This window comes from Penicillium citrinum, assembly GCF_028827155.1.
Source record: "Penicillium citrinum strain IBT 23319 chromosome Unknown utg000005l:1.0-1900146.0:1.0-1900348.0, whole genome shotgun sequence".
Classification (NCBI taxonomy): domain Eukaryota; kingdom Fungi; phylum Ascomycota; class Eurotiomycetes; order Eurotiales; family Aspergillaceae; genus Penicillium; species Penicillium citrinum.
The window spans coordinates 1,605,404-1,630,355 of NW_026622690.1; the positions used below are offsets into that span (position 1 = coordinate 1,605,404).

Sequence of the window (24,952 nt, forward strand, 5' to 3'; positions counted from 1 at the left end):
TCACCTGAGATTCCATCTTCACGGAGGCCACTCCATGAGAGACAACAACCCCTCAACTCTGAAAGTTGTTAAATGAGACAAGTTATTAATATTATTGGAACCTGAGAAGCTCTAAGTTTATCGCGATGGACGGCGATAACTGATAAACCGGCATTTCCTTCCTAAAGCGGTTGTTCCGGGGCGGTCAGCGAGAATTTGAAAAAAAGTCGGCCTGCGCAAGTCCGACAGAAAAAACAGCTGCACCGTGAATACTCGACCCGCACGGATTCGTGAAAATTCGAAGGAGAGAAGGACAGTGTGAAGAGTGAGTGCGAGCTATGGGCTACAGGAATTTGCTTTGAGGATATCAATTAAATTACTGTTTCGCAATGGCCTCCTCTCTCGCCGCGCAGCTGTCGCAAATCGCGGCCAAGTCGACACACGAGCTCGACCTGAAATCGCAACGAATTTCACATTCGCATTCCTTGATCTTTGAACGGAAAGTTGCCGGATCACAAGACTTCGATACCATCTATGATATTTGCTATGAGGGGTTCCAAGAGCTTTGCTCTTTGGACTCTCGATTTGAGCCGTTTGCTCGGACAATTTTCAGTGAACAGAGCAAGGCCGAAGATAGGACGCAAATGAATGCCCAGCAGAACAAGGAGCTGGATACAGTAATTGACGCTTTCCTTGCTCTTGTTGGTGGGCGACTTCAGTTGAGCCCAGCGGTCAAGGCTGTGGATTGGCTGGTCAGACGCTTCAGGTCCGTATTTCCTCTATACCATCATCCATGGACTGGGCGGGAGCAACTACCCTTTATAAAAAAAATAGTGCTAACAGGATCATAGAGCCCATGAATTCAATACTGCCAACATCTTATTTACGTTTTTGCCATACCACACTACTCCGCTGTTCGTCAATCTTCTTTCCATCTTGCCGAACGATCTCACCTCGACATTTAAAGTACTCTACCCATATAAGACTGGGCTGGTCAACCCACCACGCCACCCCATCGTGCACAGCGCAACTACCAATAAGGAATTTTTTGCGTCATTCAATGACTATGTGTTGAATGTTTGTCGACTGCAAGCACAGAGCCACACATTGCTCTCGTTTTGGGCCGGTGTCATCACCGAGGCGGTTGCCGGAATGCTCGATAACTCTCGATCTGGACGGAGGGAAGCAGAGAAACAAAAGCACGAAGATATTGTTTTACGGGTCTTGCCTGTATTGAGCAATGGATTTGCCTTGAAAAAGGTACCAGAGCTGATTGTCAGCTGCTACATGATCTCCGTCGTTCTGGCCCAAAAAGCGATGCTTTCGGAGGATGTCCTAAATGGTCTGATGGAAACTGTCGTGGGTTCTTGGACAGAGGAAACCCTGAGTTCGGCATTAATTTGCTTGTCAGTTCTCGCGCAGCAAAAGCCCTCAGTGATCCTCTCGAAGAAGGTCTTCAAGGCCATTAGCCGTCTCCAAAACCCCTTGGAACAGCTATCTGAAGTTGCCTCACAATACGAAACCTCCAAGCTGTTCCTTGGAATCGTTGCGGGCTGTGTGAGCGAGCTGGACAAGCAAAAGGATAGCACTCGCCTTACATTACTTTCGTCAATCTTCGATTCAGGTGCCCTCCAAGGTGAAGAACTGAAACAGGCGATGACCATGGTGCTTCAAGCTACTGGTGATAATGACGAGGCTCGCGGAATTTCGTTGGATATCCAGACACAGCTTGCAGAGCTGGTGCAAAGGTTCAATCAGTCCGAGTCTCTCCGACCCCTTTTCCAGAAGACGTTGGCAGAGTCTTCTCTGAACATCCAGGCGGTGGAACACAATCTCCAAACAGTTGTCGAAGCCCCCATCCCATCCCTGCCTTCCGGAGATGTCGAGATGGTGGACGCCGACCAAGAGCCGGTGGACCATTTCACACCTGCCTTGGAATCTTTGGTCAAGGAACATCCGTACTCCTCGTTCCTCAGCAAGCAGTCTATCCCGGAGTTTGATAGCCTTGTTCAAGTATTTGCTTTGGCCGCTGACTCCGAAGATTATATTACGAAGTTCAGTGACTTGGCCATCCTCGACAAAGCTAATGCGGCGAAGTCTCCTGCTTTCTTGTCATTCTTCACCCGCGTCATTTCCGGTTTCTATCCCACTGGCATGAAGGTGGCCGCTTTGAGCACAATCGCGTCTACTTTATCAACATCTTTTGGTGATCTTGATCCGCAAGCACTGTTGCCTTTCCTTCTTGTGGCTCTGTCAGATTCTTCCGAGCGAATTCGTCGTGAGGCCACTAGCGTTTTGGCTGTTATCAACTCCATTTACAAGAACCAGAAAAAGAAAGATGATGCGTCTAGTAAGCCTTGGGCCTCCGAAATCGTCTACGGCAAGGGCAAGCAGTCTACTGCGGTCTCATGGCTCTCTACCCAGGACGCCCAGAAGATTCTTGAGTGTGCTCTCATCCCCGGACTTGAAGAATACATTCTCGACCCAACTCAGATCGGTAAAGTCATCGATGCTACTTTAAGAGGGATGGTTCTCTCTGAATCGTCGGGTGCGACAGAGCTGAAGAAATCTGTCCGGATCAGCTTCTTCGCCTTCCTCTGCTCCCATGTTATTCACATGCCCGTCTTTGCTCCCAAGTTTGGTCTGCTTCGTATTCTAAACAACATCAAGAAGACCCCAGGAACTACGCGCACTAAAGAGTTACTGCCTCTGCTCGAGAGCTGGCGCACTCTGACTCAAAAGGAAGTTGATGATATCTGTGCCAAAGAGCGTCTTTCCGTCTCTGAAGTCGACCAACACATTGTTGAAATTGTTTCGCCGAAGGATTCCGATTCCATCACGATTCTCTTGTCCAACGTTGCTTCTGATGCCAACTCCTTGAGAACCTCATTCGTCAACGCTGTCTTTTCTCGTATGAAGGAGATTTGGGCCAAGGTCCCCGAAGAGAGCCAGTCAGCTGCGGCCGAGAAGTTATTGGATATTTCTCTGGGCGAGTCCACGAGCGGAGGTTCCCTGGCCGACTACTGCCGTGATGTCCTTCGCAGTGTCGAGCTGTCCGGGGCTATCTTGGTTAGCTTCACTAAGAAGATCCCCGTCTCCTTGACAGATGTTGACTCTATTGGACCTGCACCTAAACGACGACGAACCAGCCAGAATAACATGGTTGCCATGACAGTGAAGGATGAGGGAGAGCTCAGCAAGTTGATGGATAAGATGACCTTCATTCTCGAGATTGTTGATAGCTCTAGCCCCGATTCTCATCCTCAGCTGACTGACGGCTTGTTCCAAACGCTTGCCGCCCTCCATCACTTCAAGTCTCAAGTCCAATCTGGGTTGAGCTATCTCCTCAGCCTCACCCTTGGAAGTCTGTTGGCTATTGTCAACAAATCCAAGGCCTCGCCCAAACCCCTCTTTGATACATCTGTCATTCGTGCTGACTTGGTGGTGGACTGTGTGCGAACAACGGATAGCCCCCAGGTGCAAAATGCCGCTCTTCTTCTGGTCGCTGGCTTGTCTGTGATTGCACCGGAGCTTGTCCTTCACAGCGTGATGCCGATCTTCACTTTCATGGGATCAAGCGTTCTTCGGAAAGATGATGATTACTCTGTCTCTGTTATCGATCAGACCATCGACCAGGTTGTCCCAGCCCTCATTCAGTCTCTTCGCAACCAGAAGCGCGATATTGTTTCGGGAACCTCGGAATTGCTTCTCAGCTTCACAGCGGCCTTTGAGCATATCCCATCGCACCGTCGACTCCGTCTGTTCCACGCTTTGATCAGCAAGCTTGGTACGCAGGACTTCCTCTTTGCTGTCCTTGCCATGCTGGCGAACCGCTACTCCACTGACAAGGATGTTCTTACTCTGATGACTGGTCTGGCTTCGGATACCACCCCCGTCGTCGAGCTCACCACTTATAGCAAATATCTTAACCTTGTGATTGATTCATTCAAGCCCAAGCCCGGTATCTCTCAGGTTCTTCTTGGTATTGGTAGCGACGACGGTCGCGAACCTCCAAAGGTTGCTGTTGATCTTCTGCGTGATCTTGCCCACCTGAACAAGCACTCATCTCTCAAGGCCAAGTTGGAATCCGCGTTTGAGACTGAGGGCGAGACTGCTGATCAAGTCCGTGCTTGCTACTCTCGGGTCCTTGAGCAAGTCTTGGCCATTCTTGATTTCGTGAAGAACATGAAGCCTGTCAGCCAGGCCATTGGCGAGGTTCTCGGCTCTCTGCTCGGCACACTTTCTCTCGTCGACTTCTTAGACACCATTGAAGTTTTGATGCAAGGACCGAACAACGATCTTCGCCAGAAGGTCCTTCGACTTCTCGAGAGCCGCCTTCGCCAGACTCCAGAGAGAGACTCTACATCTCAAATTCGCGTTCTTGACTTCCTGCCCACCCTGGTCAACACGGTTGAGTCGTCTACAGACGCTCTCACCAAGCATGCTGCCGTTGCCTGTATTGATCGAATCACAGAGAAATACGGTCGCAAGGACCCGTCCAAGGTCATCACTGCTGCCAGAGTTGTCGCTAGTAAATCTTGCCTCGGACAGACTGACGAGCGTATTCGCATCATGGGTGTCTTGTGCCTTGCCTCCATGGCTGAGGTCCTGGGCCAGGCTATGATCCCTGCCCTTCCTGATACACTGAGCCAATCATTGGCGCTCTTGGAGCTCAGTTTAACACCTGGAAAAGAGAACTCGCGCTTGCATGATGCCACCTTCTCCCTTTTCTCCGCTCTCCTGGTCAATCTGCCTTTCATGATGTCAGCTTCTCACCTAGACAAGATTATGCTTCTCTCGTTCAAGTCTACTGGAGCCGATCTTGAGGAGTCCAGCGAGGAAACTCGGCTGGAGACTCTTCGTCTCATGGCATCTCGCAAGATGGATCTCAATGCTACTCTTGGTGCAATTGATCGCAACTGGGAGAAGGCCGTTGAGTCCGGACCCGCAGCTACTGGCGAGCTCTTGGAGGTTCTCGGCCTAGCTATCGAAAAGCACCCCAAGTCAGCTATTGTCAACAGCGTGAACATCCTCAGCAAGATTCTGTTCAGGGCCTTTGATCTGCGCCGTGCACAGGTTGTCGCTGGTGACCGTTTAACCTTTGACGATGCCGAGCTGAATGATGTTGAGACTGCTCTGAATGGTGTTACCATCAAAATGATTTATAAGCTCAATGACAGCACTTTCCGACCCCTGTTCCTCAAGTTCGTTGAGTGGGCTACCACCGGTGCACCAAAGAATGAGCAGGCCCAGATGTCTCGTCTCACCACTTTCTATAAATTCCTTCAGGTCTTCTTTGGCACTCTTAAGGTATGTGATATTTTTGGAAAGTATATTCGTCAATTTACTAACGAACCTTTTTTAGTCAATTGTCACTGGGTACTCCAACTATATTTTGGAAAACGTGGTTCAGATTCTGAACACTACTACTCCATCCAAGGCTACTCGGCCTCTTTGGCTGGCTACCCTGCGTACCCTTCGCAACTCCTTCGAGCATGACCAAGACGGTTAGTTCTCGTTCTAGACTCTCCTACAAATGCAATTGCTGATAAGTTATTACAGAATATTGGCAATCACCTTCTCACCTTGCCACCATTTCCGGCCCACTTATCTCGCAGCTCGGCCACGCAACCACATCTAAGACATCTGATCTCGTCGTTGAGGAGGTTGTTCCTGCTATCACGGAGCTTGCCGTCGCAGCTGACTCTACTGATAACCACAAGGAGCTTAATACGGCGCTGATGAGGTATCTCCGGCCCTCCACTGCGCCAAATGCCAAGTCTGCTGGTGGCGATAACCCCCTTACTCGTCTTGCGGCTTTGAAGACTGAGCGGGCTCTTACCGAGCAACTTGGTGAAGAATGGCTGGCTCTACTCCCCGAGATGCTTCCTTATATTAGCGAGCTGATGGAAGACGAGGATGAGAGTGTGGAGAGAGAAGTACGGAAGTGGGTGAAACAGATTGAGGGTGTTCTCGGTGAGCGTCTTGATGATATGTTGACTTAAATGGTTGTTCATGAACAGACCATGTACAAAAAAAAAATCAGGCATTTGTTTGGCGTTTGTAGAATAGAGCCCTTGGGAGGCCATACCCCCTACACAAAATTATATTCACGTTTATTTTGATCCTTGTTTGCATGTTCGCTAGAGCTACCAGTATTCCTGAGTAGTGGCGGTATAACTTCGAGTTTGGTTGCAAGTCCTCCAACCTCAATTCTCAGGCACTGGATGGTCTGCAGCATCAACTCCAGCGTGCCATCGGTACTTCGCAGCTGGATGATCAGCTGGTGGTCCGGATTGACCTGGTCGCGAGGTCAGATTTTCGCGATACGTTCCCTTTTGAACTGCATAATCATCCCAGAAAAGACCTCTCTTGCGGAGCTCAGGAATGAGAAGATCGATGATGTCCTTGAAGGAGCCAGGTTTGATAGCATAGGCCTGAAGAATCGTTAGAATATCCATCCGTCTCGGATTGCACAGATCCTGGATGGCCATACCAGATTGAAACCGTCCACATCAGCCTCCTTCACCCATTTCTCCATGTTATCAGCCACCTGTTGGGGAGTACCAACTGGAGTGGCTCCCAATCCACCGACTGTAATGTGCTGACCGACAGTTTTCTTGGTCCATTTGGGGACTTCAGGGCTAGCCTTTGACCAGCCCTCCACGGCAGATCTGAGCCAAGTGATTCCTGTAAGTCACTACTTCATGGTTATAGGGCCTGAAAGGACAGAAACCTACCTGATAGCATTACTCTCGACGTGCCGAAGCTCCTCATCATCTCCATACTTATCAAGGTCAATACCAGTCCATCCTCCGAAAAGAGCTAAAGCACCATCAATCGACCCAAGGCTACGATAATATGCGAATTTCTCACGTGCCTCTTCCTCTGTCCGGCCTAGGACAGGACACAATAGTGCAAGGAACTTGATGCTTTGCGGGTCTCGTCCAAACTCACTCTGGGCAAGTTGTCTGATCTCAGCCACATTCTTTGCAACGACAGATGGACTGTGTCCAGCCACGAAAATAGCTTCCGCGTGTTGAGCAGCAAATGTCTTTCCGGCTTTCGATGTACCAGCTTGCAAGATGACTGGTGTTCTCTGGGGACTCGGTTGGAGAAGATGGGGACCGGGTACGTTGAAGTATTTTCCGGAGTGATTGATCTGTCGAACGCGATCTGGCTCAGTATAGACACCCCGTTCACGATCAAGCACAACAGCATCCTGACGCCAGGATGATTCCCAGAGTTTATAAGCCACCTTGACGTACTCCTCTGCCACAGCGTATCTATCATCGTGCTGATTTAGTGTTAGCTATCAGAACCTTCAGTCTAGGAAAAAGAAGGCAAGCATACATGTGGCTGTTCTGCCTGTCCCATATTTCTGGCCGCAGAGTCCAGATATCCTGTTACAACCTGCGATGTAAGGTCAATGTCTTGAGCTCATGAAAATTCTCTTCTCTACTTCACTCACATTCCATCCAAGGCTGTTATATGCGGAACATTATTAGCTAGATGCTACACGTCAAAATTCGATCTGGATTCTACATACCGTCCCTTCGTGAGATGATCAACAGTTGACAGCCGTCTTGCGAGATGATACGGCTGTTCATATGTAGTAGTCACAGTGACTCCAAACCCAATATTCTTGGTAGCAGCTGCCATTGCAGGTACAACAGCCAAGGGCTCGTTGACTGGCCACTGGGCACCAGAAATCACCGCTGGATCCAAGTTTCGCGGACCCTTGTAAACATCGTAGCCACCTGGGTTTGATCTTGTGAGTAAACCTATCCAATGACACTTTCAAAAGGAAGGATAAATTGATACCTAGAACATCTGCAATGAAAATGCCGTGAAACTTGGCTGACTCCAGCAGTTGTGCAAGTTCAATCCAATGGTCTACATCGTTAAATCGATGTGATTCATCTTCTGGGTGTCGCCAAAGACCAGGAGATTGGTGTCCGCTGCCTGTGGATTAATTAATTAGAATCTTGTCGATACCATTGAAAGTAAGATCAAGATATTCAAAGTATCAACTTACACATCTCTACAAAAGCATTGAGAATCAATGACTTTTTAGGGTTTTCAAGCCCTGACCCTTGTGTATTTTCAGCCATGGTAGTAGTCTCTTCCGCTCTCTGAATTGCAGATACTCAACACAAAATTAGCCAGTCTCAATTGCAAGCTTAGTTTCCTGGCTATTTTCAGATCTTTGAAAGGGACACGCTTCAATTTGTACGGCGATCATTGAGCATACCATGTTCCCCGCCTGCGTCACTCCGTGCATCCGAGCATCGCATAGCATCAATGTGGGCCGCGATGGCGCGATGGTGCTGGGAAATTCTAAGGGCAACCCCGACATTGGAATCTCTTCTAACTGGCTATTTCTTAATGAGATCTACCCTTTGCATAAGCAAAAATTGTTTCATTCTTTGCCAATATCTCTCGGGCGAGAAATGTTGAAGTCGTCGAGTGTTACCGCAGACCAGGTTAGATACACAATCTTTGGTTAGATCAATGAGACCCGACATTGGCAACGCAGACTCCAGAAATCATTTCACATGTCATTTTGTGCGGTCATCGTTCAAAAAAAAATACTCAATCCTTCATATCTCCGGGGTCCTGTCATTCTTATGTGCCAAGCTAGAAGGTCGTCTTGTCTCCCATAATACCTAGTGTGGACTTACATTAATAGCTCTTTCAGAGCCAAAGACGTGTATAAGCTGGGCTATTCAAATAATTTTTTGAATAATATCTAAAGATGCTCATTTACATCATAGTCATAGCTTGACGTCGTTGGTACATACTTAGGGCTCGCGGGTCGTTCAAGTTGATCTCGTGATAACGCCATACTGAACCATTCAATCTGGTTGAACTTTAAAATCCATTTTTTGTAGCTGTGTTCGTGCCTTCGAGCACCTCATTAAAATCATATATCAAGTCATCGCAGATCAGACTCTTTTAATTCGCTCGTACTGTACCGAGGTGATGGATTTACACAGTAAAGATCTTGGTCGCCCCTGTCCCTGGGAACCAGTGGATATGGAAGCATATCTAGGGCGGGCATAAAATTTAAGAATCTAGGTGTCCAGGCTTTCTCGGTGTTTTGAGAGCTAGGAATTCTCTGAGTATTATCTTCGGTCGCCGGTCTACAGAGAGCTATAGTAAATTGATCTTGCCCTACTATAGCTCGACTATTACATCGCTCTATCTTTGTACAATCGCTCCATTGGACCCATCATGTCCACAATACATCCTCGAGATGGAATCTCGACAGTCGAGCCGCCTCTGTCTCAAGCGGTTGGATACGTGGTCGTGGTCGTTATCGGAATTGTGATCGCCTTTAGTAAGAAGAATACCAGCCTCGTGTTCATTTGAAGCCTGAACTAATGCGGATATAGTCATGATGCTCATTACCAAGGTTTTGAAAAGGACAACAGGGGAAGATAACAAAAAGACGGAGATGTATGAATATTCTCTTATTGTTTTTTGGGGACCTTTCGTTCTGATACCAATACAGGTTCATGACGGCCAATCGTTCAGTACGCACAGGTCTTACAGCATCGGCTGTCATTTCGGTAAGCATTTGAATACTATCAGAAGTACCGCTACTATATTTTTGTCTTGAACTTAGACTAACCAAATCCCTTGAAAGTCCTGGCTTTGGTCTACTGCTCTTCTTGGATCCTCATTTGTCGGCTATAGTTACGGCATTGCCGGTCCATTCTGGTTCGCTGCTGGTTGCAGCCCAATGATTGTTTTCTTCGCCTTACTCGGAATTTCCTGTAAACGAAAGATTCCCGAGGCCCATACCTCCTTGGAAGTCGTTCGTATCCGTTATGGTATTCACAGAGCCCCCTTCAGTCGATGCTCTCCCCGCTAACCCTTCATAATTCTAGGCCGAGTTGCTCATATTGTGTTCATGATACTCTGCCTTGTAAATAACATCTTCGCCTGTGCAAACATGCTCCTCGGGGCCGCCGCTGTGATCACCGCTGTGTAGGTCTAACCCAGCTTTCCATTCGGCTCTATTAACTAATCAAAATAGTTCCGGGATGCATGTTATCGCCGCGACATTCTTACTGCCGGTTGGAGTTACGATTTATACATTTGTTGGTGGAATTAAAGCAACGTGAGAGGGCTTTCACTTTCATGTTAAAATATTGGAGTTGATGTACCAGTATATACTAATGAGACACAGGTTTTTGACGGATTACTTTCACACTGCCATTATTCTCATTATCGCATGCTACTTCTCGGTCAAGGCGTTCTCCACTGATCAGGTCGGATCGATTGAGAATCTATATGATTTAGTTCAAGCAGCCGCTCAACGACATCCAGTTTCAGGGAATCACGAAGGCACATACCTTACTATGACATCAAAAAGTGTAAGTATATACAGCTTTCCATTCTTCTTGAGCTTCCACATAACATATTACAGGCAATTTTATTTGGGATATTCCATACATGCTCCAATTTCGGTCTCGTGATTGTAAGTCATTCTTCGTCCTGATTATCCAGAACTATTGCTAACGTGAAAAGATGGACACAAGCTACTTCATCAAAGCTTTCTCGGCAGCACCATCCTCGGTAGTACCAGGATATACAATCGGAGGTATCGCGTATTTTGCGATTCCTTGGGCTTTGGGTACTGTGATGAGCTCTGTTGCAATTGGACTCGAAAACCAACCCAATTTCCCAACTTTCCCTCGGGTAATGCTCGATCTCCAACTGTTTCGATAATATCAAAGCAAAATGCTAATATTTCGATACCAGAGGATGACATCTTCCGAGGTCAGTAATGGCCTAGTACTTCCATACGCTGCCATTACAATTGCAGGGAAAGGTGGAGCTGCAGCTGTACTCTTGATCGTTTTCATGGCTGTAACCTCAACCCTTTCGGCCCAAGTTATTGCGGTCAGCTCAATCCTCAGCTTCGATGTTTATCGTGAATACTTCAAGAAGTCTGCGACCGACGGGGATTTGATTCGGTCGAGTCATTTTGGCGTCGTTTTCTTTGCCGCATTCTCTGCCGGGTTCAGTACTATGCTTCATTACGTCGGCATTGACTTGGGCTGGACTCTTTACATGCTTGGTAAATATCTATCTCCTCAAACGTGATTTATAACCATTTTTTTGACTCTTCTTTAGGAGTCGTCACTTGTCCTGGTATCTTTCCAATGATCTTCACCGTGCTCTGGCGTAAGCATAGCAAGGCAGCCGCCATTCTATCGCCAATCCTTGGCTTGGCCACAGGGCTCGCTGTTTGGCTAGGTACTGCTTCTCATTTTGGAGGTGAGGTATCTGTCGCATCAACAGGGGAGATTTTACCGTGCGTTTATGGCACTGTGGCCTCTTGTTTCTCACCAATCCTATATTCTGTTGTGATTACTCTTATCAAACCCCAGAATTATGATTGGGCCGACTTCAAGAAGGAAAAATTGGCATTGGAAAAGTTAGACAGCAGCTTGACGACTGCTGCTCACCATGAGACTACCAACGAAAATCGAAGTGGGAGCCTTGAAGAAGGCGGCGTTAGCAGTGCTGCTTTTGATGCGCAAGAACTGAAGCGATGGGGTCGAATCGCTGCTTTTTGGTCCATCGCAACATTCCTCGGTCACTGGGTCATATGGCCTTTGCCAATGTATGGGTCACACTATGTTTTTGAAAAGAAGGTATGTTGGTTTTCCACTTTCTGTTGATCTGTTGGCTCACTCTTATAGTTCTTCGTGGCGTGGGTTGTTATTGGTATCATCTGGTTATGGGGCACCATGCTTGTTGCGATATTTGCACCACTTCTAGATGGTGGAATTCAGCAAATTTTGCAAGTCTATCGCGGACTTACTGGGAAACCTAATCCACATGAAGATCTTCAAGTCAAGAAGAAAGATGCAGATACAAGTGCTTCTCCCTCGCAGTCTGGCGGGTCCATCATCGATGACATTCAAGGAAAAGAGTCAACGAACCGAGTTGCATAACTACCGCTTAGAAGGCTTAGCTGTATATTTTTCTATTGAACCATTTATGCACACTATATGGCCAAGTATTCAATGTTATTTTTCGGTGGTCTTCGGGATTTGTGCGTGCCCATTTGGATTATGAACACATTTAGTTTAGGTTTGGAATAATCATTAATATCGTCCATTCGCAGTTCATCATAACTCGATTCATCACTATCACAGGAATTTGAGTATTCGGTTGAGCTTCGGCAATTCTATAAATCCATGTCATACATGTCTAAGTTTTCTTGGATTTGAAAAATTTATCCTTCTAGCTAGTGAGTGAATTCTCTGGCGGGTCATGTATGTACCTTAAGAAGCGAACGATAACTCAGAAGCCTAGTATATGGGCAATGTGCAAGACAAAATCAGAAAATACAGATAGTCCAAAGCATTCAAGCGTTAATAGTAGTGATCAGTAAATGAGAATACCTTCAATTGGATGGAAATCCAGCTTTCAGGTTGTCGTAAGATGATGCTGGGTAGCTTAATTGGTTCTGGCTTTGGTCCAAATTACCAGTACCTCCAAATGAGTTGACCACCTGTACCAATCATAGTCAGGCTATGGGAATACTCGTAGGAACAAGACAGTAGCTTACCGTGGAAATCAAGCTATCGGAGCCGGATTTATCGCTGCTAGACTCCCACCACATTCCTCCTCCCAAGCCCTTTGACTGGATGTATTGTGCTTTCACTTGTGCAACCTGTGGCGTATCATAACTAACCATCATCCTCTGAGATGAATCATAGCTCCAGCTAGCGACAAGGGAACTATCATAATTGACGGATGCACCTGCTAAGGGCAGTGCCTTATAGTCCCAGACCCCGTTCTCCCAGCTTCCACTACCAACACCATTGAAGCTTGTGCCTGGCCCAGCCGTGTTCATGAAGGACCTTCCATAAAGTGGCATACCCAAAACAATCTTGTTGGCACTAACTCCATGGGATATGTAATATGAAATAGCCTGGTCAGTGTTGAACGGTGTGCTTGCTGGATTTCCACTTGAAGGGTAGATGTTAGCGTCGTGACCAGCAATGCTATCCCAACTTCCAGAATAGTCATATGCCATGAGATTCCAGAAATCCAGATACTGGTCCATTTGTGCAATAGATAGTTGCTGATAATGGGAAGGCCCTATACAGGGTCAATAGTGTCCACAAGGAAGGGCATTAACTGGGCAATCTTACCTGCCGGGCACGCAACAGTAATCAAGAAATGATAATTATTCGCGTACTGCGCACTGTATGAATCAAGTGCCTATTGTTTTCCTGCTTAGTTCTTTGGGCGTCACATGTCTAAAAGATAGAACTCACTGAGCGCAGAGTTTGTAGGGTGGCCACGAAGTTGGCTGCCTGGTTGCTATCCGCTGGATATTCCCAGTCAATATCCAGACCATCGAAGCCAAAATCCCTCACTAAAGCGACAGCCGATGAGGCAAATTTTGCTCTACCTGAGTCAGTGCTCAAGGGGCCTGCAAAACTGCTCGAATATGTCCATCCTCCTATTGACAGAAGAACCTTTAATTTGCGGTTTTGCTTTTTCAACAGGAACAATTGCTTAATACAGCCATAGACGTTGTTCCCGGTGTCACTCCAGGAATCACCAGGGTAATGCTTCTCGATGTCTGACCAAGAGTCAGACATGTATACCTCACCGGTATCAGAGCGCACGTTAGCAAAGGCATATAGAACGTGAGTCAGGCTTTGAGCAGGAAGATCCTGAGGATTGTAATTGCGACCATAGATGGCCTATATATCTGTTAGCACAGTCTGTTCAGTCAATACTAGTAGGCAGAACATTATACCCAATTCACAAAATATGCTACGGATCTATAACCCGTAGCGGCATCGCGGGCTTGAAGGTGGGTTGTACTGTTTCCAGTACTATTATTCGGATGGTGAATGACAGCAGCATTCGCTATCAACCCACAGGCCAGGAAAACCAATTTGAGCAAACGCATTCTGATCTCCGGGCTTGTATTCCGAAATGAAACTGGAGATTAGGGCTGAGAGGTCCTTGAGGAGGAAGAACTCAAATAACATCATGGTCATTTGGGGAACTTGACTAATTATATACTACTTGTACGAGGTCCCAAGATACTTACGGCCCGATATCAACCCCAGAGTGGAATCAAATCACGGCCAGTGCTCCAATCAAAGTCAAGTAAAATTATGGATAGTTATTCTATCGGTCATACAGCTTCAAAGGGGCCAATTTTTTAGATTTCCTGACCGTAAGCATAGATATAATATGCAGAATGACCATGCGATACTTTTGGCGGAGTAGAATCCTAGTCGGGCAATAAACCCAGTTTGAAAATGAATAGTACTACTGAAGATGGAAGGTCCAGCAGATCATATCGGACGACATGGTCAAGGGATTTCATGCTTGTACCGAATAATGAGTAAAGTTTTATTTCTTTTGCGATAAGCTCCACGAAGTTCCTAGATGGCAATTTCCTACATTGCGACTAGCCTAATACCGTAATTCCCCAGGTGCCTCGTCGGATAAGGGCAATGATATCAGCTTCGAGGTGTTTCATCCTTTTCTCCGGCGAGAGAAACTGGTCGCATGGCCGTACGGCTATGCTCGATTGGGGTCTGGAACTTACGGAAATGGGTAGCATCTTGACTTGAGTCCGCATATCTGCGAACGCTACATACTGTTCGGAGCGTATCTTGGGACCAGAAGAGCATGATCTGGTGTCTGAGGGCTTGGAAGCGTTGCATCGAAAGTTCATCTAGCCTTGGAAGCAGTTGAGTGGAATGCGGGAACGAATGTAACTCGAAGCGCAGTATCATCCGGCATCCAAGATGCGGCTTCAATATTATTCAAGAAAATATGCATAATAAGGCAAACTCAATATCATCTAGAAGCCGAGAAATAAGAACCAGTTATTACACATCGGCTGCAGGAACTTATCACCCGCGCCGTAGATCGATGTAACATTCATGCCATGCGGCCGGGGCATGTGCCATGTTATGCAAGGACAGGACCCCCGGTCTATCTCGCGGCCAGTCCAAGAAAATAGAGACTGCAAGGAGACGTTTCATGGTAAGAAGGGGAAGTTCAAGAGTGATAATGAATTTGATAACGAATAAAAGAAAAACATGTTTCGACAGATCTCCCTATCTATGGTATTAAAAGATGCGATGAAAAAAAAGACTTAATACACTGACATCTAGTGAACTATCTAAACCACATACAACAGAGAACAAAACAGGCAAAATTGCTTGCTGGTTCCAGACAACACATGAAGTACCTCATCCCCGCATTCCTTGGATTTGAAATATCTCAAATCAAATAAAGTTAACGTGGGCCAAACTTGATAAGAACTAGTCAGTAGGCCATCCACCGAAATGCCGCTTACGTCGAGTTGGAATTGTCGGCGCATGACCAAGCGGCGGATCCTCCCGATGCATTGTAGCTGTCGATGATGGTCACAATGGATCCATATGTGCCAGAAACCATAAGGAATGTGCCTGACAAAAACACGAACCCACTCCAGCATACCATCATAATCCATTGGGGAGATCGTTTTTTTGTGCTCCAGTTATCATAAAGCCACATGCACCCCATTGGCTGGAATGACATGAGCGTGCCGAGCAGAGCGCCGATTAAAGATACAAGATTGTCGAACACTGGAATTGCACTGGCAATGACATATGCAATCACAGTAATACCAAAAGTGCAGCTCAGCCAAACCGCCCAGTGTGTTATGGTATTTGCTGTCAGATGCCGAGACCCATGTAGAATACGGAGAAAAATGTATTTTCCCGGAAGCTTTCAGTATATTAGCCGAGGCAAAAGATAAATTTTCCAAGATATTTGTTGATCTTTAGTCTTACATGAATGACAAGCATAGTCGTGACGAGTAGACCAGGTAAGGCAAAGCCATAGCTGATCTTTTTTAGTGTTGGACCAGCAGAGCCAAGAGCAGGCGAGGCCACATATGAACCACAATAATAGTATACGACACATCCGATAGCAAGGTAAACGGCTGTCACAACGCTTTGACAGATCATAAGTGACTTAGTATATTGGCGAGGGTCACGCATTTCTGCTGCGATGGAGAAGAAAGAGGGCGTTCCTACGATACGATAATCACATTGTGACGTTAGTCAGGACACATCAGAATATAGAGAAGATTATCTCACGTACCTGAGTAGGCAAATACCAGGGATGATATAGCAGTGATTGACTGGCTAAATGGTGCACTGCCGACAATCTGGTAATCGGAAATCCAGACGCCGTCCTGTGGTGCTGAGGATGGTCGATCTTGAACACCAACAGCGATAGTAACGACCAAAACTACAGTCTTTATGTCAAAAATTAAGTTTTTCAAGAGAGACCAAATAAACTCACTGCCAGTTACTATGCATACTAAGCCTATCCAGGCAAGTGGACTCATTCGGCCCAAGGTTTGGATGCTGGCGAGCATGAAGCCCGCAATAGCTGCAACCGCTACAAATACGGCGGTGCAGGTACCATGCGTTGAGAGGGAGTTCAGAGCAATGGATATTCCAAGCATTCCAGAGCCAGCAACAAAAACCCAGTCTGTGTTTCAAAATCAGGTTGATGTTTCTTTCGAGGCATATACGGCGACCTTGGCCGCCATGAATAAGTAGTAGCAGTACTCACACAGACAGAAAGCGAATCCGAAGAAGATCTTTCCAATCCGACCAAACATCAAACCTCCTGCATCGTCAATACCGTAGACTTCACGGTGCTTCAACTTGAAGACACCGATCATATAGTCTGACCATGTTGTGATCCACGCAATAGTAATCAGGATGATGACTCCAGGTACAATACCTAGCGTGTCGAATGCGACTGGAATGGATAGAACTCCAAGGCCAATCTGACTTTTCATCATCAGAGCAGCAGATCCTATCCATCCAACCTGGAAAATTGATTAGTTTCCTAGCAGTGACTACTCTTAGAACTTACACACATTGCGATAGTTTGGCCCTTCTTCAGTAATCTCACCAAAGACGGCATCATGGGCATAGTTCTGGTCCTCAAAGATCTGTCCCGTTTGAGAGGGGACAGGGCTAAGGGAATTATCTTGCTTCTTCTCGGGCATTTTGAGACATTGAGTGCAAACCTCTAATCGGGCTGGGGAGAATGATACTGTAAAGCTCTGGGTTGGGCGGGTCCTTTTTAAAGACTTTTCACGATAAAATACGTAATTTCGGGTACAACACCGACTGCTCTGGCAATGACTTTAGGTGGTAAGTATCGTCAGGGGAATTGAAGTGAAACTGAGATAAAATTTCCGGGGAGAAAACTATGGACATTGTATGGCTTGCCACCATTATGAATATCAACTAAACGTCCAAACTGCCAATTCATGTCTTATCATTTCCTCAAGAAATCCTCATAGTGACGCACTACTTGTGGGATTTTACAATACGGGAGATAAGAATATGGTCATATAGTGACTCTTTTAGCTGTCTATCCAGGCTTTTCTGCGTATCACTACTGGAGTGGTCTGACATCGCGTGGGTCCCGCCCCCCCAGATCTATTCAGGACCGTCGGGCCCCTTCCCGAGACCGGCTGCCCCGGACATCCACAATACTCTCGTGCGCCAAACTACGTCGGATTTGTTCAGTGGAATGATTGATGGAAGCTATCTGAAGAAATGCTGTTAAGGTATATCTTGTCTAAGCTAAGTTCTTTTTCGCCAATCTTATTCCATCTGAATGAAGGAGAAAAGAAAACAAGTCTAACTGAACGTGTTCTCCTTTTGAAGATTCTGCAACCACTTAAAAGAGTTTTTTCTCGATATCTCCAAGAACTGCCCCGTCAAGATAGCTTTATCGGGGTCGGGCAATCACCCGGTACATAAGCCTTGGCCATACAGCTTCAAAGTTTTCTGGTAGGGCAAATTCTCTCTGGTAATGTAGATGCTGGTGTTTCCCGCGGATAAACCCTCTTGACTCTTGTGCAAAGATAGGAGGACGTGAGAATCCATTGAAAACAGACCAGGATTCAGTAATCTTATAGAGCCCATGAGGCTGCGTCAGGGGTACTGAGCTACGGCAATGCTCCCGGTGCTGCATATCATTTACTGGGTCTGGAAGCAAAACATGAAGCACAGACAATTTAGCGATGGAAAGATGATAATGGATTGCGCGATTTTTTACAAGTTTTCTAGCAGGGAAAGATTGGGTGGAGCTATGGATAAACCTCGGTGCTTTCTCTACTTCTCTTCGAAATACGGTGAGCCCTAACTCTTGGGGGAAAAAAAAGATGACTTCTTCTGGGTAGTCGGAGGCGTAGAGGACATGATGGGGTCTTTCAGTCGTTTTCGGCCACTCCTTTGGGACAAACCAAATATGTATAGCTTTTAGAACTTGAAACTGAAATTGAGACTACATATATCTTCATTTTAATGAACTAGTAGTGGCAGGAGTTTCATACTGTTTGAACTTACGACTCACTTTGTAATGTAATATGGCAGCCAAAAGCGTCCCAAATGAAGGGGACCTAGATTTCGTCCCACTTAAAATGAAGGATATTAGGCTTTGGTATTGGGATTTTACGGCTATACATAAAATTGAAGTAAAATAATTCGAAGACATCGCTATACTAGTACATAGAATACACTGACTGCATGTCGATATTGTATATAGGAATACAAAGCTATATGCGTTTGACTTTTTCTAGAGGATATCCTGGATTGGCTTTAATCAAATTCTAAGTCCTCATAAAGGAAGTGGCTTTTAATCCAACACAAAAGATTGGGCAATCTTGGGAATGGTCTTTCAGCCTCTCTGCCCGGTCTGATCATGATCATAAATATCTACTGGCCTCGGCGGAAAGTCTAATTTTTGATAATAACATCTAGGTTTCATTCATCGCTATTATACTCCTATCAGATATAATTACTCATCAAAAATTTCACTGCTTTATCGCGACAGAATCGAATGGTAAGCAATCAGGATGTTCATACTCAGTTATCGACCTCATTCTGGAGAGATGGAATTTTTTTTTTCTGTTTTTCTCAATGATGTAGGCAACCCCCTTCCTACTTTGGCTTGGTAGCCATTCGAAAATGCATCTACTTGAGGCTAGGCTTATTCGGCCTGGTGATACTACCACAGTATTCACAGCTGCCTTTCTGCCGTCGGGGCCTTCTATCAGAGGCCCTGTAAATTCGATTATGCTGACACCCCGAATATCCGGATTTTCCGGGTGAACTGGAGCATATGATCTTTGTATCGTTTGTTTAATCCTCTCGCCAAGCTCAATCAACTTGGGTCCATTTTGATTGCTTATTCGCATCCCGATCTTTGACGCATCCAATACCGCATAAATCATACCACCCCACGCAACATCGACCAAGATAGTCCCCAGGCCGGGTACATCAACGGGATGGTCCAAAGCGAAGACGAATGCAGGTACATTATCGAATGAAACGGCCTCGCATTTACCATCTTTGCAGTCTGCAATGACTCGCAAAAGCCCAGCAGTCGTGTCCAATATCAGACTTGTAGATGGTTCTGCCATCTTTACCATGCCGGTCTCTAAAAGCACCGTTGTAGTGCCTATTGTATTTCCTCCCGACATTGGAACATATTCTTCGCTTTCCATAATTAGAAACCCTGCATCCGCCTTTGGATTGCAGGGAGGAAGCACAAGGTTCATACACATTGCTGGACGTCCTCGAGGTTCATTGAGAAGCAATTGACGAGTATGGTCGGCTTGGTCTCGAAAATAGACCAATTTATCGTACGTGGTGCTGCAATTCGGGGGATTCATAACACCACCCACGATAACATCACATACTTCACCAGCACAATTTACAGCCAACAATTTGTAATGATCGATTGAAGCGCATTTTGAAGTATTCGGCGGTTGACTGAGGGCAGTTTACCGTCTATTGGTATAATAATAAACATTATCCTGCCTGTAGGAAGATTGATTTATAAACAACTGTATCTCCATCACGAGTTGATGAGAGGGGTGAAAAGCTAACAGGACGATCCAATCATTTCAAACAATCTATCTCCATTTGGACTAATTGAGTAATTTCTATGAGATCGAATGCCAGTCTCCACAAGACTAGTCGGGAGGATTCCCGTTTTGCCTATATATGCTTGGTGTGGTTGACAATCAACTCAAAGATGAGATTACGAGACTGCCATAAAGTAATAGCATCAAATTTTCTTCACTTGGCAACCAGCCACTGCCAGTGGCAAACCCCAATCTCTTTATCAAAAATAGAGGCTATGTATTCAATTTCCTCCAGTCTTTTCAGGCTATTCTCACTCAGGATCGGCGATTTTAAGCACGGCTTTGCCTTTGTTCTTACCAATCAACATATCGATCAGTGCCTGTGGACCCTTTTCAATCCCGACTGCAATATCTTCTCTAGTTTTGATACTACCATCTGCCAGCCACTAGATAGTTTTATATCAGTATTGAATTGAATTGACAGGTACCTCGAATCCGATTTGAAACTCACCGCTGATACTTTCTCATCGCGATCTTTAGCATATTTGGGTCTCATGTTTGCATCCCCTTGTATGAAACCTTGAAATTTGATTCGCTTTCCAATGATATGGAAAAGATTTTTAATCGGATATCTGTCTTCCGGGGCCAGATTGTACTGAGAAACCATGCCGCAGGCCACTATTGACATTAATTAAGAGCTCACATGGGAATTCAAAATGTTCTGGTAAGAATTCCAGTGATTGATAGAACATACCGATTCTTCCGAAAGGGTTCATGGTCTCCAGGGCAGCCTCCAACTGTTCACCTCCAACATTCTCATAGTAAATGTCGATTCCATTCGGCGCTAGTCGCGTCAAAGCATCCGCTGGTTTCTCCTTCTTGTAATTGAAGCCACCATCAAAGCCAAGCTCTTCCGTGATAAATTTCAATTTCTCGTCATCGCCTACACTTCCAATTACTCGAAGACCCTCACGCTTGGCCAGTTGGCCTACAACTTGTCCCACTGCACCTGCTGCAGAAGAAACAAAAATAGTCTCGCCCTTCTTAGGAGCGCCGATTTCGTATAGACTGGCGTAGGCAGTGATTCCAGGCATACCCAGTATTCCGACGAAGTTCGAAAGTGGGAGATTGTGAGGATTATTGATCTTGTAAGTCTGATCCGAATCCAAGGTTTCTTTTGTCGCCGTGGTATATTCCTCCACAGGCAGTGTAGTGAATATCAGATCTCCTGGGTGGTATACAGCGTGGTCTGATTTGATAATTTGGACCAAGCAGTAAGCCGTGAGGGGCTCCCCGAGTGGGTAGGCAGGCCGGTATGACTTAATACTGGGATCACGCATTGCACCACGCATATAAGGATCCAGACTGACATAGAGCTGACGGACAATTGCCCCTCCAGCTGGAGGTTGTTGCTCGACATTAAAAGATCGCTCCTTGACGGTCAAGTGTTCCCCGGCAACTGGTACACCAGTCGGCACCTTTGTGTAAATCAAGCCTCTGTTTGGTCTAGTCATGTTTGTATAACTGTTGAATGATTAATCTTTCTATTTCGATACTTTCTTTCTGCTGCTGGGATTTAAATTGATATATCAAGGATCAGAGGAAGAGTAATCGAGGCGTATGGCTTTTATATGTTCAAGTTCCACGGCGAAAGGCGGGGTCGATTAGAAATCCAAAAACTGACATCAAAGAAGTTCAGTGAACAGATATTTGTTCACACTACCAATTAATCTTTAAAGTGAATGCAAAATGGATGAATATTCCCACAGGAGTCAGATTCGATTCTCCGAAGCAAAAAAGAGTAGGTACTCTTTGACAAAGAGTATATATTCTATCAGGAGTAGTCCCGAATTCTCCTCTTCACAACCTCTCAATATCACCGTGATATTTGTACTGGTGTGACACCAGTACATATTCAATCTCTATCTAGTTACATGCACATCCCAGGAAACTCGCAGTGCATCGTCCCCACTGCCCATTACAGCCATTACTGTTGCAAGGTCCAACTCCACCGCAACCGTATCCACAGGGACAGCCAACAAAATAGCCCTTGAATAAACATGAGAATCAATCTTCAAAGTACATATTTTGAGGGAGAAGAAGCACACACATTTGAACAGACGAGAGTGGTCGGGTTACCCTCGCAGCCATTATCGTAGCAGTTTCCAATCAAGCCGCCGCAACGATCATCGGTTTCTGGTATCGCTACTGCTCCAGTCCCGATGATATAGAATGTCCCAAGGGTGAGGTACAAAGACAACTTCATCTTGAATGCTTTTCTAAACATTCAATATATGCTATGTTGAATTAAGATGTATGGTTGGGTCTGTTTCGTCTATGATAGCAGAATAGCAGAACAAGGATGAAGCGTGGAAGGTCATCGTATCGAGTACATCCTACAGGCTTTATAGTCCCTTTTTTCAGGGATATTCGTCTAAAGGGGAGAATCAATATGCTACTCTACACCAACACGAATATCATTGCATGATGTAGTTACTTCCAACACCACGTTACACTGCCAGTGGTCTTTAATCATCACAATAAGCTCAACACATGCTCAATCACCTTTCATACGTCAAGTCTTACTTCACTCATATCAGAATTTGACCAGCTTGAAAGATGCCTGATATCACGGTTACTAATATATCATTCGCTTAGACTATCCCCACCTGTTCGCATGCTTTCGGGGTTGTGTCCAATGCGCAAGACATGTGGAACCGTCAGCTTAAATGAGCGTATTACTGTGAAACGAAAGATAGGCTTCGAACGACTTCCATGGTCCCTTTTGTGGCGGACAGTCATGCTCTATTATGCTCTATGAGTATGACTTGGAGAGTCGGTTGGTATGCTGATAATCTTTTAGAATGAGTAAGATCTTGCGCTGATTCCATATTACAGGATCCCGGCATTTCTTTCTTTTCTACTGATACAAGAAGGACATTCTTATTAGTAGCATAAGTTAGGTAAATCATAAAGTAATTGCTATCGGGTTTTGATTGACTAGGAAAGTAATAGAAAGAATGAAATGCTTTTCAACGCTCGATCGCAACCGCAATTTTAGGGGTATCAAACATGCAAAGAAAAGACCGAAACTGATCAGCTCTAGAACAACAAAGAAAAGCAAAAGAAAGAGATCCACGGATGTGCAGAAATTTCCACAAGGGGTATAAGAAAATAATGTTCGACTTCGTCAGGGCGGGCTCTATACACGAACTCCCCTGGTGGTTACTTGTTCCGAATACTGGGGAGGGGCCAGATTCACATCGACCACCGCGTCATTCACGGCTGGGGCGATAGATCTAGGCGAAAAGAATTCATCCAATTCAGCCTGTGTAACGACAACACCCAGCTCGGACTTTACGGAGTCTGCATACTGAAGCCCAGTTGTCACTTGGATGGGAACGCGAAGGGAGATTGTTGGTGTCAGGACATTTGTGCCTGGGGTATGATAAGAGAGGGCGAGATCGAGAGAGTAAGTGCGAGACATGAGACATGAGTGGAATGTTGGAACAAATGTCTTTGAGTGGGGGAGGTTGACTGGAATGACGATTGAGGCTGTATAATAGGTTCCTCCGATGAATTCGGAGGATGGCCCGGTCGAGGCTTCGGAGCAAGTAGACTCTGTTGAGTCACGGCGTTCGCAGCTTGTCATTGTTGAATGTTTCTGCCACTGTACAGATCCAACACACATCGTTGAGAGCGGCACAGACTCTGTGAAAAGTCCTTGGCCAACCTGTGAGAAGGGTGTCGTTCCAGACTGGAAAGGGTAGTCCTCCCATGGACTGGCGCTGTAGAATGTGCTGGCTTTTAGTTTGCTGATCATGGAGCCTAACTTTGGGGGCTGTTCATCTCCCGCAGGATCAAATCGCAAACTAACTGTGGCCACAGTGCTGACGGTGTCGCGTGCCTCGCAGCTATGAGGTAGAAGACGGATCGGTTTTGGTTGTGTTGCAGAAGCAACCATACGGCCCAATTTTCCTCTCAAGAATCCACGCTTCACACTCTTTTCCTTCCGTGTGCAATAGTATGGATGGTCACTGATATCAACTGGTGGCTCCTCCTCCACAATTGGAATGATTCGAACTTTCTTGGCGAAGTTGGCCATAGCTTTAACTTGTCGTTCATCTGACGATGATCTCCTGAGAACTGATGCGCGAATAATGTAGGAAATCAAACTCATATCTGGAGCCATATCATCCAGCAGTGCCTTTCCGTTGCCTGCTAGCATCGGATCTCCCAAGGTTGGTGGAATCATGGTGTGGGATCGGTGGATAGCACTGTTTTTGCGCTTGTGCGTGCACACTTGTGGTAGCAATTGATCCGGAATGACGAATTCAAAAGGAAACGAATATTTGCGACCAGCTTCGAGTACGCGTGGGGCTGGATAGTCATTTTCTTCGATTGGTTGTTTTAATTTTAGAAACATGTGCTGGGAACCAGTTCGGCCTGGGCAGGCGGCTCGTTCGACTGTGGTTCGAGATACACCTGTATCAAAGTCAATGACTGGCGAATTTTACAAAAAGATCATCATGTTTGGAAGACAGCAACTTACCTTGCAACGCGATTTCAATTTCATCGAAGCGAGTCTCGTGCTCCACAGTGACTGACACTGTCCCTTCAATATGGTCGCCCGTAGTATATGAATTAACGAGTCCTGGTTTCTGGCCAACAAGGTCGATTTCGATTTTGGGCTGTGAACGTCGAGTAAAGACGTCTAACGTCTCTGAACCCCGACTAATTACTGATGTCGCAACCATCGTGACTTAGAAGATTGCGTGGTTGTAAAAAGCAATAGAGGCGAGAAGTGTAGAGATCAAGAGTGTCCTTGTCCTTTAATGAGGGGAGGCAAACCCTCGAACCCTTGGCTGGTATGTACAGGTGAAATTTGAGTTTGTGAGCTAAATCGAAAAACGCGGGCGTGATGTAGCTGGAGATTTTATTTTAAATCAAGCTGCCAGGAGTAAAAAAAAAAAAGTAGGGAAGAAAGTAGTACAAAAGTGGAGTCCGTGGACA

General features: G+C 45.9%; 8 protein-coding genes across 8 annotated transcripts; 2 read left to right on the top strand and 6 right to left on the bottom strand.

Annotated features, from left to right (window-relative positions):
- Positions 1 to 368: 368 nt before the first annotated feature.
- utp10 (snoRNA-binding rRNA-processing protein UTP10) lies at positions 369 to 5,984 on the top strand (the record flags this gene model as incomplete). Its single annotated transcript, XM_056645356.1, has 4 exons — positions 369 to 745; positions 831 to 5,289; positions 5,345 to 5,486; positions 5,542 to 5,984. The coding sequence occupies 4 exons, from the start codon at positions 369 to 371 to the stop codon at positions 5,982 to 5,984; spliced, it is 5,421 nt and encodes a 1,806-aa protein (XP_056500594.1).
- A 204-nt stretch (positions 5,985 to 6,188) lies between these two features.
- On the bottom strand, positions 6,189 to 8,093 carry N7469_006439 (LLM class flavin-dependent oxidoreductase; the record flags this gene model as incomplete). Its single annotated transcript, XM_056645357.1, has 8 exons — positions 6,189 to 6,416; positions 6,476 to 6,653; positions 6,720 to 7,276; positions 7,333 to 7,392; positions 7,451 to 7,463; positions 7,529 to 7,739; positions 7,804 to 7,944; positions 8,018 to 8,093. The coding sequence occupies 8 exons, from the start codon at positions 8,091 to 8,093 to the stop codon at positions 6,189 to 6,191; spliced, it is 1,464 nt and encodes a 487-aa protein (XP_056500595.1).
- A 1,123-nt stretch (positions 8,094 to 9,216) lies between these two features.
- On the top strand, positions 9,217 to 11,954 carry N7469_006440 (sodium:solute symporter family protein; the record flags this gene model as incomplete). The annotated part of the gene is made up of 12 exons (XM_056645358.1): positions 9,217 to 9,322; positions 9,378 to 9,441; positions 9,497 to 9,554; positions 9,632 to 9,818; positions 9,876 to 9,975; positions 10,025 to 10,108; positions 10,178 to 10,364; positions 10,418 to 10,468; positions 10,519 to 10,689; positions 10,753 to 11,071; positions 11,128 to 11,651; positions 11,700 to 11,954. 12 exons carry the CDS (start codon positions 9,217 to 9,219, stop codon positions 11,952 to 11,954), a joined length of 2,106 nt encoding a protein of 701 aa, XP_056500596.1.
- A 455-nt stretch (positions 11,955 to 12,409) lies between these two features.
- On the bottom strand, positions 12,410 to 14,027 carry N7469_006441 (glycoside hydrolase family 18 protein; the record flags this gene model as incomplete). Its single annotated transcript, XM_056645359.1, has 6 exons — positions 12,410 to 12,517; positions 12,575 to 13,110; positions 13,164 to 13,233; positions 13,290 to 13,724; positions 13,781 to 13,859; positions 13,906 to 14,027. 6 exons carry the CDS (start codon positions 14,025 to 14,027, stop codon positions 12,410 to 12,412), a joined length of 1,350 nt encoding a protein of 449 aa, XP_056500597.1.
- Positions 14,028 to 15,342: 1,315 nt separating this feature from the next.
- N7469_006442 (uncharacterized protein) lies at positions 15,343 to 17,062 on the bottom strand (the record flags this gene model as incomplete). The annotated part of the gene is made up of 6 exons (XM_056645360.1): positions 15,343 to 15,759; positions 15,825 to 16,066; positions 16,138 to 16,287; positions 16,342 to 16,533; positions 16,618 to 16,879; positions 16,931 to 17,062. The coding sequence occupies 6 exons, from the start codon at positions 17,060 to 17,062 to the stop codon at positions 15,343 to 15,345; spliced, it is 1,395 nt and encodes a 464-aa protein (XP_056500598.1).
- Positions 17,063 to 19,229: 2,167 nt separating this feature from the next.
- On the bottom strand, positions 19,230 to 19,576 carry N7469_006443 (uncharacterized protein; the record flags this gene model as incomplete). Its single annotated transcript, XM_056645361.1, has 2 exons — positions 19,230 to 19,273; positions 19,306 to 19,576. The coding sequence occupies 2 exons, from the start codon at positions 19,574 to 19,576 to the stop codon at positions 19,230 to 19,232; spliced, it is 315 nt and encodes a 104-aa protein (XP_056500599.1).
- Positions 19,577 to 20,250: 674 nt separating this feature from the next.
- N7469_006444 (MDR family NADP-dependent oxidoreductase) lies at positions 20,251 to 21,453 on the bottom strand (the record flags this gene model as incomplete). The annotated part of the gene is made up of 3 exons (XM_056645362.1): positions 20,251 to 20,385; positions 20,451 to 20,617; positions 20,694 to 21,453. 3 exons carry the CDS (start codon positions 21,451 to 21,453, stop codon positions 20,251 to 20,253), a joined length of 1,062 nt encoding a protein of 353 aa, XP_056500600.1.
- Positions 21,454 to 23,141: 1,688 nt separating this feature from the next.
- On the bottom strand, positions 23,142 to 24,696 carry N7469_006445 (arrestin (or S-antigen), N-terminal domain protein; the record flags this gene model as incomplete). Its single annotated transcript, XM_056645363.1, has 2 exons — positions 23,142 to 24,424; positions 24,492 to 24,696. The coding sequence occupies 2 exons, from the start codon at positions 24,694 to 24,696 to the stop codon at positions 23,142 to 23,144; spliced, it is 1,488 nt and encodes a 495-aa protein (XP_056500601.1).
- Between the last annotated feature and the right edge of the window lie 256 nt (positions 24,697 to 24,952).